Below are 14,650 nucleotides of genomic sequence, written 5' to 3' on the forward strand. Positions count from 1 at the left end.
ATTGCAATACACATTCTTCTGGAATACTTTTCTTCTCTCTTTCTTTGCCATCATCTGGTTTAATGAAGGTGAATTTTTGTCCGTTGCTGCTGTCCTTTCCTCCCGTGAGGACTTTGGGTCCCTGGGTCCAGGAGGATTTCCAGAGTGCTGTCTCTTGTTCAGGTCAGGCGCTTGTAAAAACCTAATCCTAGAGCAAAGTCTCGCCTGCGTTTGTCAGGCAACGAGACCTGGCTAGAGGTTTAATGCCAAAGCTGCTCAGACTTTGCTTCAGCCCTGTGTTCTGGGGGTCTTGGAAAGGCGCTCTGTAAAACTCGGTGACTCCGAATGGCTCCATGCATTGTGCAGCTGGGAATGCCCGTGCCATGCTCTGACTCGGGATGGCCTGTGCTCTCTGCTATGTAGCCACACTGGCTAGTGGGAGTGGGATGCACTGGCCAGCCCCAGTGCTCGGGTCAGAGATGGAGCTGAGCCCTCCGCGGGCTGCAGATGGTGCAGGGTTTGGCTCTGCCTTTGCCCTTTTGTCAGTCTGACCACACTTCATGGCAGCCGCTAACAAAGCCGGTTGGGAAGGGAAGATGGCCACAGCAGGGGCTTGCTTGGCAAGGAAATATCGTCCTCAGGACTGCATCCAGATGCCCGTAGGCCACTTCTGTCCCTGCATCTGCTGTGGGCAGAAAACCAGGTGTCCTGGCTGCCTCTGCAGAGTTATTCTGCAGAGAAGACCAGTGAGGAACTGGATATGGCCCTCAGTTTAAAGTTCAGTAATCTCTTAGGGCTGGGAGCAGCGGGGCAGGCAGAGGGCTTGCCCTCCCAAGCTCCGTGCAAGCCAGCAACCCGCAGCTGGAAGGCGCTAGCACTTGGAAAGATGGCAGGTATTTGTGCTGCAGCCAGAGGTGCTCAAGAAACTGAATAACCAGGCAAGAGGTAGATGGGTTGGCTGCAGAAGCCCGGTGTATCTGTCCCCCAGTGAGCAGCTCTCCCGAGCTGCGACGTGCAATCACGTTGATCAGTGACAGTGATGCACACGTGCACAGGGCCACCTCCCACCTGCAAGGTGCGAGACCCTGATTTCAAAACGCTGCAGACATGACACAGCTTCTAAAGCAGTTTCAATCCTGTTCCCAGAGTGGCAACTTTCCTCCCCGCCTACATCTGGGCTAAATTTGTCACTCTTTCAAATGCTGCCCTTTCAACATGCAGGCTGCTCATTTCTCACGCTTCCAGCACGCCTTTGTGCGCAGCTGCCGTGGTCTGTTTGGCTCTTATTTCAGGTCCCGAACTTCATCTCTGCATTCGTGCGTCTGTGCCTGAGTTATTGCCTTGTTCCTGCTGTACTTCTGGGGCAGAGTGTAGCTCCTTCCAGCTGCTGCCCGGCGCAGAACATAGCGTTTCGGGATGAAATGCGAGCGTGCCTTTAGCAAACGGGCACGGTCACGGGCTTGCACCAAGAGAGAGCAACAGGACCTGAGTGTCCCGGCCCTGAATGCTGCTGTCCCATTGACCACTAACGCCTGCTCCCGGCTGTTTCTTCACTGCTACCCTGAGGGAATTAAGGATTGTGGTAACAAACTGCTGCTGAAATGGTTACACAGCCCCTGCCATACAAGTAGCTAAAAGAGTTTTACTTACACGCTTTCCCAGCTGGGTTTAGCTCCCCTAGAAGAAGCACTTCGTCCTGCTCTCCCTCTATCTGTCCCTACTTTAGAAGGTTGTACAGCTTTGCTAGGCTGGTATAATTAATGCAGAGCAATTTATGCGTGTGTACAAGCCCTAAAATATTTCCAAACCAGCCCCTATAAGCATCAGATCGGTCAAGACCCACACCCCAGCTCCTCAGCCCAGCCTGGTTTCCCTGTCGAGTCATTGGTTTTGCTGGCTGTTGGTTTTCCCCTGATGGTTTCCTACCCAGGTGCTGACCTGGGCGGCTCCATCACAGGTGGGAAGAGGGCTGTGTTTGTGAGCTCTGTTCACAGACACCTGCCTTGTGACCGTGAACAGCCATGCTCTCTTGCTTTTCCTCCAACACATTCAGGATTTAAAAATAGAGGGCTTACTTAAAGTGGCACTAGACGTCTCGGTGCAGGTTGCATTAAAATGGAAACTGTAGTACCTGTAAACACACAAAATACCTTTCATTTCCTGAAAAATGTATTCATCTTTCACAGCCTGGCCGCACCAGAAATAGGGTCTGAACCAGGTCACCCGCAAACTGCAGGTCCAGTGTGCTGGAGCTGCCAGCAAGCCCGCACACATTCCTCTGCTCAGCTTGGTCACAGGATAGCTGCGTCTTTATTCACAGAGGCAGATGAAAGCCATGAGATGATACTAGCTGCCAACAATTCACTCTCTGACAAATGATCTCTCCACCCCGCCACTCCCTCCGAGTGCTAAAAGTCCCGAATCAGGTCCCCCCTTCTGAAACCATAGCTGGAAAAACCGGAGCAGTTATTGAAACACCAGGGGCTGCTGTATTTCTCTCTGCTTTCTGCTTTCCACAATTTCAAACTTCTTCTGCTCAAAGAATAAACAGCAGAGAGGTGTTTTTAAAAAAGAAAGTGGAGCCTGTCACCTGCTTGTTTGGCTTCAGGAGTTTGGAGAAAAAGCCCCCGTAAGCGAAGGCACGGTGTTGCTGCAGCAAAGCAGCCCGCCTGGCCAGCTCCCGCTCCTCCGCTGTGCGTGGACGTGCCGATCTTTTTATTGTATTTGCAAAGACACTCGAGGGTTGGGAATTCCTCGGTGAGCACTTTGTATGAACGTGTCTCTTCCCGTCGGCTGCCTGAAACCATGGCTGAGGTTGGGGAAGAACCTGCTGGGCAAACCTGTTCCCTGTTCCTGCTCGGAAAACCCAGCACCTCCCTGGCAGAGCCCTTGAGGAGGTGAGGATGTGCAGGATTTGCTCTAGTCTGGGATGAGCAACTCCCTCACTGCCCTGTGGGTGGGGGAATCCACCAAAATATGTCATGCTATCATGGACCCGCCGACCGAAGCAACTGGCATTTCTGTCAGTCCTAGATAAGAGGGAGGTCACTGCTCCCTCCGCTCTGCCCGCTGCCTGCCTGCGCTGGCACCCGGGTCTGGCACAGCACCACGAGCCCTCAGGAATCTCTCTGAAGTGCGGGAAGAGGACAGTCATGACTCAGAAATGGCCTAGCAGAAATGTCCACGGGAAGTTTTGCTCTGGTTTTATTACAGGGAGATGAAGCAAAAATAAGAGCAAAGGAGCTGCTCTGGCAAAACTGATTGCTGCAGAAGAGGGGGGAGAGAGGCAGTCCTCTTCCAGGCTGGGACTCCGGCAGCCGGGCGGCACAGGACGTATCAAGGCCAGATAAAATACGGAGGCAGCTCTCGAGGGTGCACCTGCCTGACTTTTTCATCTGCTTGGCAAGACAAGGTGTCAGATGTGGGAGCTACGTGCAAGGCAAGGAAGTGGGGTGGGATGGCACGGCTCCCACCTCCAGCGCTGACACTCTCTTTGGTGACGGGAAAACAGTCTCACGGCAGCAAGGATGCACTGAAAAGGTCATTTCTATTGTGGTGGCTGCTGCTATTGCAAAAGATGGTGAGGTCCTGGCTCCTTTCTCTGGAGTGAGATACAGGCAAGATGACCTCGCCATGGAGGGAGAGAGAGCTTAAAAGTTCAGTGAATAAACCAAGCATTAAAATTGCAGGCAAGCCCAGGCTGGTTTCAGTGAAGGACACTAGAGACACCGCTGCTTAGCCGAGCACCATAGACATTCCCAGAGCTGATCTCCTGATACCAACAAGATCTTTCAATATTTCCTTTTGCTTCTGCAGTGGGTTGAAAACATCTATCTTCTGAAATATTTATCTCATCCACTTCTTCCAGTAGAGATCAAAAGGAGTGTGAAAGGCACCTCTAACCTGGTGGATCGTCACTCAGTAACTGCTAGCAGGGGAAGGTGCCAAATCACATTTACGTCTCCAAGCCCACGCTCTAAAGGATCAGACACCAGTTATCACAGATGGGCAAAGGGCACTCGCTGGTAGAGGTGACAGGCCCCTCGTGTTACCTACAGCAGAACATGACTGCTGATCTCTCCTGGGAAGAAACTTAGCACGAGTTTTTGAACACTAGGATAGAGGCTACCATTCCCGCTTCTTGCAGCATCTAGGTCTGATTCCTTTCTGGATCGTATCTGGTATTACTAGTTGCACCCAAACCACTCCTAAACTAGTTGTCTGCCCAGCAGCTTTCCTGCAGCCTCCCATCAGTGCCGTGCCTGCCCTGTGCAGTTCAGGAGAACTGAGGGTAGTCTCCGGCTGTAGCCTGACTGCCCACAAGCAGCAGAACAAGTCGGCTTCCTGCAAAACCCATGCACAGAGCCTTCAAGCAATGGCAGGAGAGGATGCATCAGTCTCTTCCCAGCAGCAATTTAGCAGCTATACATTCCTGGTGAAGTTCTCCAGCCCAGCCTCAACTGACTGAGCTTCCTCATCCCTCTCAAGGCGCCCAGGCGGTGAGCTGAGCTGGCAGCACCCCCATTGCAGCAAATGTCTGCAGCTTTGGCTTGTGGGGAGCGTCTGAGAGCAAAAACCACTTCCCCAGGGAAGATGAGGTCCTCAAAGTAAGGACATTGCTTAGAAAAGATCTGGCTGACATGGGTACATGCAGACTCCCCACATCCCAGCACTGAGCCCTGCCCCATCCAAACCTCCCTGGAGGGGCTGATGTCATCAAAAGTGCCTTCAACATTATGGCTTCTGGCCAGAAACCCTCCCGGTTCCAGTGAGATCTTCAGGCCAACTTTGTCATCCCTGAGACACTGAGACAAACCAAAACAGCTCTCCCAACCATTTTGCCCAGTATTAAATTCAGTGACTTTTAGCACAATCGTTTATTAACCGCCAGCAGTGCACCTGGGAGTACTGTGCATGGCTGGGAGGGAAATTAACTGTTCCTGCACCCGCGAAGTGAAGGGAAAACATTGCTTCCTCCAGATTTGTGTGATAAGGCTAGAAAACATAAAATCGGAAAAATTCAAACAAGCAAGAAGTCAGCAGTGACAGTTCAGGATTTAGCCACATCCCTCACCCTGGGGAATTCACTCTGCACAAGGAACTAGGCATGAAGAGCCAGAGCCCCCCAAGATAGGAGCTGGCAGCCCCCGAGACCCTTTCCTTTCAGCAAACCTGTCTGCTGCCCTCCTCTGACCTTTTTCTGCTTTGCTCGGCTCGGTGTGACAGTCTCCCAGGAAAGCCCGGCATAATGAAATTGCCTGCTTCCTCCAGCTGTTCCCCCATTACCCACCCGCCATGCCAAGGCTGCTGTATTTCCACCTGCCACTGAGAATGCGGAGGGCGCTTAATGGATTATGGCTGGATAACCAGTAAAACTGAGCACATGCGAACACTTCAGCCTCCCCTGTGCCTGCCGTGCTCCTGCTCGTCGGAGGGAGCGGGGTCTGCTGGGCAAATCTTTCAGGGCCTGAGGCGTTCCTGGCTGCAGCTCAGGATGCGGAGCCTGGCTGCACTGAGGGGGACTGGGGAGGGCAGAGGCGATGAGGATCGATGGACCGAACCCAGGAGCTGCTGCTGTGCATTGATTTGTGCTCACTCATCTGTTCGGGGGCCCCTGGGAGGAGCTGGCTGGAGGGCTGGCAAGAGCGGGGCTCTGCTTGAGTCCTGAGTGCTTTTGAGGCAGGAGAGAGGGCAGGGCGCTCTGGATCAGGCTGTTAGCGACGTGCGACAGCCAAGATGTGTCTCAGAGGGGTAGGCATGGGGACCGAGCCAAAGAAGAGGAGAAGCAGCCCATCTCCCTGCATACTCTGTCCTCCAGGGCTCCTCTGCCAGCACATCAACTCCTACATTTTTTTGTATCAACAGACACATAATGGATTGATTTCTCATTCTTTAAAACTCAGTACTCATTCAACAGTTTCACACACAAACAATGTAGACGCAGGAATGTACACAAAAGTATTAAATGAGATAGATCTTTATTAGAAGCTTCCAGCATATTTTATCTATTCTCCTCCTCCACAAAACTCCACTTACTGGATATACAGCTACTATAGTCCATATAGAGCCTGTACATCTCTCTCTCTTGCTATTTACTGCTACATATCTCCCTGTACAATTGTACAGTGAGCTCTCTTATCAGCAATAATACATGGTCTTAAGTACAACCCCACACACATTAAAATTGCATGGCACTGCATTACAAGGAAAGAGCTAAACCTCTTCTCCCTCATTTCGTAAGACAAACATTGCCACAGACTGTTCCTATAAAGCTCATAGGCAGATCCGCACAGGTATTCCGGGCAGATTTCCCCCAGTACCTTTGTGGATCTGGTCCCTAAGTGCTTAACAGATCTCACATTCGTGCTGTTATCAGACTTGGGAGTGAAGAAAAACCCTCATGAATAATGCCCTTGAGTGATCAGGAAGGCACTAGAGACAGGGAAGAACCCGAACCACTTCCTTTTCATTTTTCACCCCACCTTCCATCCTGGGTCCCCTCCGGCCCTCTCCAGCCCCACAAGGTTACGCACTCAGCCACAGCACCTCCTCACTCGATGTCTACTCCCACCCAATTCTATGTCTCTTGGATGGGAGGCAGCGGAGGGACCAAGTGATATACCTAGACCCTTCATCTGGTGAGTGTCAGAGCCAAACATGCACATGTGCCTCTTCCTCCTCTCCAACATGCTCCCGTCCTTGTCAGGGCTCTTTCCTGAGGCTTCCCTGAGCTTGGCCCCTTTCCCTGCTGCCCCTGCAGCCCCTTTCCGTCCTGCGCAGCCTCCTGCAGGGCCCTTCCCCGCTGCCCCTTCCCCGGCTCTGGCTGCCTGGCACCTGCCCATCCTCTGCCGATGGGACTGAGATGTGTCCTTGCAGTGGGTGCTCCTCACCTGCAGCAACAGACACTGCATCTGCGGCTCTGGCTCAGCAGGGCTGAGGCAGCCACATGCAACAGAAACCCTGTCTCAGCCTCCTGAACTGTTAGACCGAGCCGTGACTTCTTGGAGTGAAATCCAAGAGGATGAGTCCTCCTGCAGTGAGCCAAACTGGTCATGGGAGACCTGGGCCTTGCCAAGTGCGTGGCCCCTCCATCCCCCTTTAGCTGCTGCCCAGCTAGCTGCATGCAGCCAGCACACGCTTAGCAAAGCGCCATGTTTGGACAGAGACAGCTCTTCCCCAAAGCTCTCTCCTCTCTTCCTTCACAGATACCCCAACCCTTTCATAGGAACAAAGCACTTTCCTGGTTTCCTTTGCTCTCTCCTCCCTCCACTGCCTCCATGCCTTCCTTTGCCACCAGGTGACTTCACCAGGGAGGACAGACAAGCAGTGCCCTGGAACAGACACTGTGACTACTCCTAGGAGATAGCACAAGTATGCAAGAAGTGTGCAAAGAAAGAAGAGAGCCAGCCCACGCCGGGCTCCTCTTCTGTCCAGTACAGGTACAAACTGCCTACCATATTGTAAATGACTGTCAGCGGAAGGATCCTGCTTCCTGTGACATCCTCTCCCCTTTAGGGATGGGTCCAGAGAAGTCTTGGTGTGGGATCCAGGCTTCTCACACTGCCCAAGAACAAAGTCCCCGGCCTCTGCCTCCACCGTCCTCGCCTGTCCTCGGGAAGCACCTCCGGTGTGCGCTGAGCCTAGGTCCGGGGGTGTCCTTCTCTGACCTGCCTTCGGAAGTAGCGGATGGCAGAAAGTGTGCCAAAACTTGCCAGGAACACTGGAAAAGAGCCCGACACATTTCCAGAGTGAGTCTGGGTGCTTCTTCCAACCATGAAGATCTTTTTCCAAACTTGAAGATCACAAGGTTCACTCTGGACCGGACCTAGGGGTTCGCTCCCCTCCATTTCTCAGACCCCTCCTGCCTTTGCTCTTCATCCCCCCCACACTGTGCTTGTTCCCAGTGTGTTCAGTCCTGAGCTGCCCACAGCCTGGCTGACCACATCTCATCCTATAGTTTGGGCACACGGATCACACCACCATTTCACAAGAAACATCTGTTTTTAAGGGAAACGCAGCATGGACTTCACGCGTGTGGTGGAGATAGGTGGTGGTTAGATATACAGGTTCACATAGAGAGCTAACGGATCTAATCTCGGATGAGAAGGCCACAGTAGAAAATCTCACCAGGGCTTCAGGACAGTCCCTTCATTTTCTACTTCTGTTTGGACCAGGAAGATGCCAAGAAAGATACCGTTTTGTGGATTAGCTGTGGATACTCTGATCCCACCCAAAGGCAGAAAATACCCAAACCCCAGAATCAGACAATGTAGAGATACAAAAAACAACTAATGGAGATTATACACAGAATCAAGCTCTTCTCTGTACTTCCAGCTAATGTTTTTAGCTTGGCTTACAAGAGAGGTCAAATTCCCCTGCTCTGTTCCCAAGCAAAACTGGGAACCCAAGCCATGCCTTTGGACTTCCCAGTTTAAATTCAGACTTGATTTTGATTTATGTGTTAGAGCCTGAGACATAGACAGAGACATTCAACTTGTTTGAACGTAAAATGCCAAAAGAGAATTGCTAGTCCAGGATGTCAAACCGTCTCTTGCCTCCCCTCCTCGCCGGGGTGCTTACTGCACGCTGGGTTACGCAATCCTGAGGGCACGAGGCCCATATCCCACTTTTCGCACCCTCTCTGAGGCCACGTCTACGGTCTAATACTAAGAAGGCAAGGAGGAGCAGGCCAAAAGCTCCTTGTGATGATTGCGCTGAGCAACTTTAGCTAATGAGCTATTCTCAGCCCGGGTGTCAGCTTCCTGTGTGACCTTAGCGGGGAACATTCCTGCCCCGGACAAGCAGTAGGAAGCCCTGGCCCTGGCATCTCGCCCCGCGGCGGGGGCTCTCCGGTGCCGACGGGCAGGACCCCGCACTCAGCTGGCGCAGCCAGGGCAGGGTTGCTGTACTTGCTGTCCCGTGCCCTGCTCATCCAGCGACCCGCACCCCTTGGGCCACAGCTCAGCTAATTCGTGCTGCCCGAGCTTCCTCTCTCCCCACCAGTTATTCAAATGCTGTGGTTAGAGAGGAGCGGAACCCACAGAGCTCCGTTTACTCGCAGGACTCAGTGCACCAGGATAATACTTCAGCTAAGCTGTGTGTGGAAAAAAGATTATACCTTTACAGCACGTTAGAAAAACATGTGCGTTTGTTCCAGCTGAGACGAAGGAGTATAAACCTGCATACTCGAGGTCCTGATTCAGCTTCTAGCCAGCACAGATCCTAAAGAAGCCTCTCTCCCCTGACACACTGGTGCTGGTCCCTGTCAGTGGCTGGATGGAGCAGGGCCAAAGCTAGGAATACAGACTTGTCCTATGGCTCAGTTCAAGGCAGCAGCCACTTTGTGTGGGGATGGGACAAGATAAGTGAGTAGGAATCAGAACTGCCATTTCTATAGGAGAGACAAGATATTAGAAAGTAACAGGACACTTTGGAAAAGCAGGAAAATGACTGCATTTTCCCACAGGCACTGTTAGGTGTGTTAGCATCCCTGCCTTTCTCCCTGCCATGTCTTCCACAAGGTCCTTCCCACCCCTCTCCCGCCAGGCTGGGCACCGTACGTACCGGTCTTCCAGGCATCCGGAGCCTGCAGGTCAGAGGTCTTCACTGCCCAGGACGCAAAGGCACAGAAGACGAGGCACATGTCTTTGTGGGTCAGCGCCAGCGGAGCCTCGGGCCTCCCTGCGAGAAGAAGAGCACGAGGCTTGGGGTTTTACGCCGCCTGCTCTGCCACAGCCGGCTCCAGTCCCTCTGGGGCAGCGAGTCCCTTGCATTCCCAGAGAAATACATCTTTGTCACACATTTTCCTCCCAGAAGACCTTTTTTTTACCATTGGTCAAGTCAAACAAGTCTGTTCAGGACTCAGGTATGTTTCCTAAGGAAAGGGGCATATTTTTCACGCCTCTCAGTTTTACACTTTGTTAAGAGCCCAAGGCAAATATTTGGTAACGCTGCCTGTGGGGCTGGGAGGCACAGCCAGCAGACATGCCGCCTCCAGGACCTCTGACTGCCCCACCACCTCCCTGCATTTCTTCCCCGCGCACCCCTGGGGGGCGGCTGGAAGCAGGGAGCAGATTTAGGAGAGAGCAATTCCTGAGCTGGCTGCCGATGCACTGGGGCCGCTCTGGAGTCCCCTCCCTGCAAGACGATGCCCCGAGACGCGTGCAGCTCTAGTACCACACATAGCCCCCGTGCTCAGCATCTCTCCGCGGATCCCACCTCACTCCCGCTGCCTGCTAGGACCAGGGAGGGAGACAGCCCTGAGTGCTCTGCATTTCTTTCTCTGCTGGACTTAACAGTCTAGCACAACTTAAAGACATATTGCAAGAGTAGGTTATTTTTGCTCCTCTATTTATTTGATCAGGCTTTTAATTAAAGCTGGCTTATTAATTAGCTATGACCATGGCAAAGGGGTTTTTCCTCTGTGCAAACAGACTGGAAGCTCTATTTTGAGGCACCCTTTGGGATGACTCATTCATTGTTTGGTTTTAATATTAACTGTGAGGCACTGTGGCTGTAAGCATCACACAAGCTTTAAGATAAATACGCTGGCTGTCCTAGTGGGTCCCACTTGCTCTCCCTTTATTCCTGTTTCTCTTACCTGCCTCCAGTAACAGTCAATGTTCAGGCAACCTCTGAGGTCTCTGGAGGGTGTTTTTCAAACTAGTGTGTGTTTTAAAGTCCCCCTCACCTCTTTCAGCTGGAAGCCTTGGACATGTTCCACTCTGTGCACACCTTTTCCCCCATCACTATTAGACCAGCTAGCAGCCCAGCCTTAACAGGACAGCAGCTCAGCAGCCTTTGCCTTATCTTGGGGGCATGAGTTCTTTGGTACAGAAGGATTTTGCTGCTTTGCCTCCCATTCCCTCATCAGAAATACAGGCATGTGGTTCTGCAGGCAGTTGGATGGCACTGGGATGGGGGATTCCTATCTCTACCAGACCTTGCAATAACACCAGCCGTGTTTAATGCAGCTATCCGCTTCAGCAAGTTTTTCTTGGCCAGAGTGCAAAAGGATAGATTAGATCCACAGTAAGTTATATCCATTCAGGGGAAAAACTGAATCAGCGAGCACAGGGACTTTGGGCCAGCCTGTGTTTCAGCTTGTTGCATGCATGCTGCCGTGACTGCCTCTGCCCCAAGACTGGAGTTTGCAGGGAGCAAAGCAAGTTATGCCCAGAATATACCCAGATTCCCTGTTCATGCCTCCTGCAGCACTGGGAGCCAGCCTGCGGGGCCTGGCCAGCAGCACTCACTTGGCATAGGGACAGCGTGAGCATCACAAGACAGCGCCAATGCGACACAGCATGCCATGGTGGTGGCTTTAGCCACGCTTCCAAATATCCCTGCTAAAGCCCAGGGCTGCTGCGTGGCAAGGCAACGTGCCAGGAGTGTGATTTCAGACCAGCTACGCCTGGCAGAGCCCACCGAGATGTTCCCATCTGTACAGTGCCCTTAATGCTGCTGCAGCTGGAGTGGAGATGGCTGCAGCAGGGCCGGAGCTGGCTGCCGGGCTTCCCAAAGGGCGGTGGGAGCAGGGGAGACTGCGCAAGGCAGAGGCATATCCCTATGCGCAGTGGCGAGCCGGGGCTGTCGGGCAGGGGGTAGCAGTGCTTTACCTGTCAGTGCAAGGGCCATGTCCAAACTTTCTGGCCGCGGCTGGCCTCTTCCCAGCGGAGCCAGCGGGACAAGGGAGAGCTTCTCTCCAGATCCTCTCCGCACGAGAGCCTGGGGGGCTGGGGCTTGGCCTCTGATGAGATGCATTGGCCTTTGCAGGAGGGACTTCAAAGCCCCCACAGCTTTCTTCACCTCGGAGGCTGGAGTGATTGAGAAAACCCCCCTCCAGCCCGCCCTGTTCCCAGGACCATCCGGAAAGAAGTGTTCATACACCTCAGGGACAGAGATAACCAGGGAGTCTTTGACTGGGGCCAAGCTGGGATCCTCATTTTGAAGCTGAGCGTGGTCCAAGCTGCTGAACTTCTTTCGCTTTCTGTCTTTACCCTTGACTTTTTTCCTCTTTCCTTCTGGTTCATTGAAAAAATATTCATACAGTTCAGGCAAGGATATTTCCCTTTCCAAGGGTGTTTTCTCCTCCTCCAGTGAGTTCCCCATTCCTTCTTCTTCCCCTTGGGAGTCACAGAACAGATAGTCGTACATCTCAGGCCAAGTCACGTCCAGGGTGTCTGCCCTTGCAGAGGCCCCTGCTGCAAAGCAAGGGGGGCCCAGCTCCCCGGGGGTCTCAGCTGCAGGCTCCCCATGAGCTCCCTCAGCATCATCCCCTCCAACAGCTGCCACGCTCTTGGGATGGAGAGGCTTCCCCGGTGCCTCCTGGCATGCCTCTCCCAAAGGAGCTCTGGCTCCGCTGGCAGCAATCACTGGCACATTGTCACGTACACCCAAGCCACCAGCCTGCCCTGGCTTTGAATGCTTGGTGGCCTTTGCCTTCCCCAGGGGCTGTGCCCCCGGCTCCTTCACCTTCTGCTTCGGGGGAGTGCTCACGGTTGGATTGCCCTCGTCCGTGCCAGGGCTGAGCACTGGCCGTTTGCTCTCCCCTGCCTCCTCGCTCCCCAGCTTCACAGGAGCTGGCTTGGCTGCCTTCTCCTTCCCTTTGCTCTTTCGTGAGGACAGCGGTGAGCTTAAAGGTGCCTTTGCGGGTACACCAGTCCCCTGTGCCGCAGCCCCCGCAGGCTCCCTGTCCCCCTGGGCTGCCTCGGCGGCACTGGCTCCACGTTGCTTGCGGCTTTTTCTCAGCTGTCCTGGCACCTTGGGCCTCACAACGTCTGGAGAGCCAGCCGGGGAGCTCGGCTCGGTGCCCGCTTTCTCCCCACTCGCCTCCTCCTGCGCCGGGCAGCCGGGCGCTCTGGGCGCAGTCTCTGGGCTTGGGGGGTGCTCACGCGGGGGTTCCCGTAGCCTGGGCTCCAAGCGGGAAGCGCTGCTGGGACTTTTCCTTGCCGAAACCTCCGGGGAGGTAGCCAGCGCTGGCGAGCTGCCCTGCACGGGAGCCCCTGGCTGTGCCGCCACCAGGCTGCCACGGGGTTGTTCCCCTCCTGCGTCCCCTCCCTGTTCAGGGGTGCTTGTTCCAGCTGGGTGGCTGGGAGGCTCCATGGCCTGACTGCCGCTGGCTGCTCCTTTCTCTGATGCCGATGGCGGCTGCGGTGCTGCTGCTTCACATGCTGTGTCCTGCCCTGGGCTGCTTTCGGCTGTGCCACCAGCCGGGCCAGCAAGGGTGGCTGCGGGGGGACAGGGGGGCTGCCTCCCCTGCGTGCTGGGCATTGGACCGTAAGAAGGGCAGCCGGGCTTGTCGCTCTCGCACAGAAACCTGCCGACCGACCCCAGGTCCGTTTCGTCCTCGCTGCCTGAGAGAAGCTCCGGCAGGGCAAGGTGCCCGCCGGCAGGCCAGCGCAGGGAGGCGTCTCCAGCCACCCCACGTGGGGCAGAGCTTCCCGTGCCAGGCCCTGGCCTGCTGCCCACCCTCGCAGCGATCTGCCCGTTTGTGCTGGCGCGGCAGTCCCTCCCCGGCACGCCGTCCCCTTGTTCAATGTCACTGAGACACTGCTCCTCGGCCGTGGCCAGGGCGACCGGCGCTAGGTTGCATTCCTCCGACGCCAAGAAGAACTCAGCCCAGTCCCTGTCGTTAAGCTGGATGCTGTACTCGAAGTTATCCATGCCTGCAGCAGCAAAGCAAGAGGAGGGGTCCGGAGAGATCAGGGCATGAGGAGGGGGCACCAGCATCAGCAGACATAGCCGAGGTGTATGCCCCTAACCCTTTCCCCCCAGGTTCCTGCCCTGTTTCCCTGCCGTCCACATTCACTCACCCTCACTCGTTTCCAGCTGAAATCAGTGGGAGGCAAGGGCAGCTCCTGGCAGACCCAGCAGGACAGGTATCGCTGTGCTGGACCACAACCCAGCCAGCAGTGAGAGAGACCACTACTACCCCCCTCCGGTCCCTCCTGCCTCTGCTCCCCGAGCACAGCAGCACAGAGGGTTTGGGATTCTCTCCACAGCAGCATCGCACCTCACATACCCCTTTCCTACTGCTTTTGCCTACAACCCATTTTAAAAAGTGGGGGCTTTACACTCTTGAGCATTCCTGCTGCCACGGCATGAAGCAGAGTCCAAACAAGGACATTTCAGCAAGTCACGGCAGCCCCTTCCATACCCATGGCTCTGGGGAGGGAGATGCAACAGAGCCCAAAACTAGCAGGGGGGATCCAGCTGTAGGAGAAGAAGCAGAGAGATGACAAAGCTGCATCCTACCTGTACCACAATCTAAGGCGGTGATGGAGCCATTCAAAGAGCCACGCAGGAAAATCCTCCCAGCACAACATGATGCTGTACCCTTGACGGGGGCAGAGAGCTCGGCTCCAGCACAGATCCATTCAGGGACTAAAAATAGACCCCCCCCCTCCCTCCCCAGTGTGTCACTTGAGATCCGAGTGTGATGGGTTCAGAGAGGGCAGACCCATATATAGAAGCTGGTGGGAAAAGGTGAGGGTGCCAGCCAATGCGTTTCTGTCCCACAGCCTCTGGGGTCTCTGGGACCACTCCTGATGCCCACTGCTCGCTTCTGCCCTCTGCCTGGGGCTGCTCCGTGGGATGGCCAGCAGAGAAGGGGCCCAGGCCACAGAGCTTGCAGCCTTTAGCACGAGGCAGAGTGTGACATTTGGATGGC

At 54.5% G+C, this 14,650-nt stretch overlaps 1 protein-coding gene across 1 annotated transcript; it reads right to left on the bottom strand.

Moving 5' to 3' along the window:
• Nucleotides 1–5,940: 5,940 nt before the first annotated feature.
• Nucleotides 5,941–14,356, bottom strand: PERM1 (PPARGC1 and ESRR induced regulator, muscle 1). Its single transcript, XM_087755277.1, has 4 exons — nt 14,236–14,356; nt 11,598–13,646; nt 9,544–9,660; nt 5,941–7,699 (listed from the first exon to the last, which is right to left on the bottom strand). Exons 2-4 carry the CDS (start codon nt 13,642–13,644, stop codon nt 7,620–7,622), a joined length of 2,244 nt encoding a protein of 747 aa, XP_087611403.1. The 5' UTR covers nt 13,645–13,646; nt 14,236–14,356; the 3' UTR covers nt 5,941–7,619.
• Nucleotides 14,357–14,650: the final 294 nt, after the last annotated feature.

Source organism: Nipponia nippon, unplaced genomic scaffold, assembly GCF_047370975.1.
Source record: "Nipponia nippon isolate SJK-2023a ecotype South Korea unplaced genomic scaffold, ASM4737097v1 scaffold_19, whole genome shotgun sequence".
NCBI classification, from domain to species: domain Eukaryota; kingdom Metazoa; phylum Chordata; class Aves; order Pelecaniformes; family Threskiornithidae; genus Nipponia; species Nipponia nippon.

Excerpts from the sequence above, each read along its gene's own strand:
- PERM1 (XM_087755277.1), bottom strand. The coding sequence starts at position 13,644 with ATGGATAACTTCGAGTACAGCATCCAGCTTAACGACAGGGACTGGGCT. Across the intron at positions 9,661-11,597 it reads CATGGCCCTTGCACTGACAG|GGAGGCCCGAGGCTCCGCTG; the intron begins GTAAAGCACTGC and ends TTCTTCTCGCAG. Across the intron at positions 7,700-9,543 it reads TCCGGATGCCTGGAAGACCG|TGTTCCTGGCAAGTTTTGGC; the intron begins GTACGTACGGTG and ends GCTCTTTTCCAG.